This window comes from Diaphorina citri, unplaced genomic scaffold, assembly GCF_000475195.1.
Source record: "Diaphorina citri unplaced genomic scaffold, Diaci psyllid genome assembly version 1.1 scaffold11467, whole genome shotgun sequence".
Classification (NCBI taxonomy): Eukaryota; Metazoa; Arthropoda; class Insecta; order Hemiptera; family Psyllidae; genus Diaphorina; species Diaphorina citri.
Window position 1 is genome coordinate 1 of NW_007388838.1, and position 1,649 is coordinate 1,649.

General features: G+C 37.6%; 1 protein-coding gene across 1 annotated transcript; it reads left to right on the top strand.

Moving 5' to 3' along the window:
• Nucleotides 1-93: 93 nt before the first annotated feature.
• Nucleotides 94-1,404, top strand: LOC113472983 (the record flags this gene model as incomplete). Its single annotated transcript, XM_026832757.1, has 3 exons — nucleotides 94-196; nucleotides 393-985; nucleotides 1,208-1,404. Coding segments are annotated over exons 1-3 (893 nt in total), but the record flags the coding sequence as incomplete, so codon positions are not given.
• Between the last annotated feature and the right edge of the window lie 245 nt (nucleotides 1,405-1,649).

Consider the following 1,649-nt stretch of genomic DNA (forward strand, 5'->3'; position numbering starts at 1 on the left):
CCCCCCCCCCCCAAAACGTAACGTTTTGTTTTGTTTCACAGTTTGAAGCAGTTACGATTCCAAGAGCAACTTCCTCTTATTCAAGATTTACAAATGAAGAAGAGAGCCTACAGAAGTCCGGAAAAAATCAAACTACCTTCAATAAAAGCTCCGAAACCACCTGACAAATCTATGAGGATTCAGTGTCTAGCAAAACGTAAGTTATTTCAATTTCTCTTTGTTTCATTTTCGAAACTCTTAACTCTTAGGTTTTATTGATTGAATTTGACATCATATTGTCTCCTTGTTTTAGACTGATGTCTGTGAGTAAAGTGAAAATGAGTATAGATTCCCAAAATTTAAAGCGCGAAAATGACTTTCCTTCATAACGTTTTTCTTTTTCTGAATTTCAGTTTCAGAAGAAGATGACGTACTCAACTGCTACTCTGATGACACCAATGCCAAGCAAGATAATGTTATCAATGAAACAATAGCCTATGAAGCTACCCTCGATTCTACAGTAGACAAACTTTCCAAACTCAGTCCTTCCGATGAGCCAAGCACAATAGTAAAACTGCTCGAACAACTCAATGATATTGTTGAAAAACAATACGTAACAAACATAAAAGAAGATTTCCACATGAAAAGCAGAATTCTGAAATGTATCGATCGATTTATTGAGGTCGATAACGATTTCGTGCTGCTCAAGATAGCCATCATTATTTTGAATTTGAACGTGACTGGATTGAACATAAGTTCTGTTAGTAAATTGATCTTCAAAATTGCTAGGGATGACCACAACGATGTTTACTTTGAACAAACCAAAGTCCTGTCCTTGTTTGTCAACTGTCTTGGTTGTGCAACCCCATTAGAAGATGCGGAAGCTTTGGTTTACGGATACGGTGCGATCAAATTTCTAACGTTGAATTCGAAATTATTGGAAGCTTGCTTGAATTTGGGCGTTCTACAACTGATGGTTTTACACTTGAGAATGTTGAATCTAGCGGTAAGTTATAAACTCGGTTGGATAGAATAGGACAGAAGTTCAGAGTTTTGTTTCGAGGAAGAATGAAGTGAAAGAACTATGTGCAGCAAACATGTATACCTAATAAACAAATTATTCCAAAGTTTTCAACTCGTACAAAAAGCCCAGAAAAACAAGAAAGACCCTCCAAATTTGACCGTAAACTATTTTACCTACTAAAGTTTCCTTCCAAAATCATTCCAGAGGTCAGAGTTGGTTCCGATTCCTGAGCAAACCAGTCACGGGATATTCCAGCTGACTGGAGCGCTAAGAAATATTGCCAGTGTGCAAGATAAGAAGGCGCTACTGGCTCAATGTGGCGCTATTGCAGAACTGTGTAAATGTGCCACTTTATTCAGTGGAAATACGGATCTGGTCACTAATTTGGTTAGAATAATCAGGTGAGATAATAATTCTAAAGACCAACAAGTGACCAATGTTTAGAATTAGTGGATGTGTCAATTTTACCTCTTTATTAATGTGTAGTGGGTCACCTGTAACCATAGGTACAAAAAGCAAATGTCTCTCAATAAATTATAGAGATCATGACAATAGAGTAGGCTTGCCGAATATCCAAAATGTCGATTCGGGACGCGAATCTGCGAACATAATTGCCAAATCCGCGAACATAATCGCAAAATCCGCG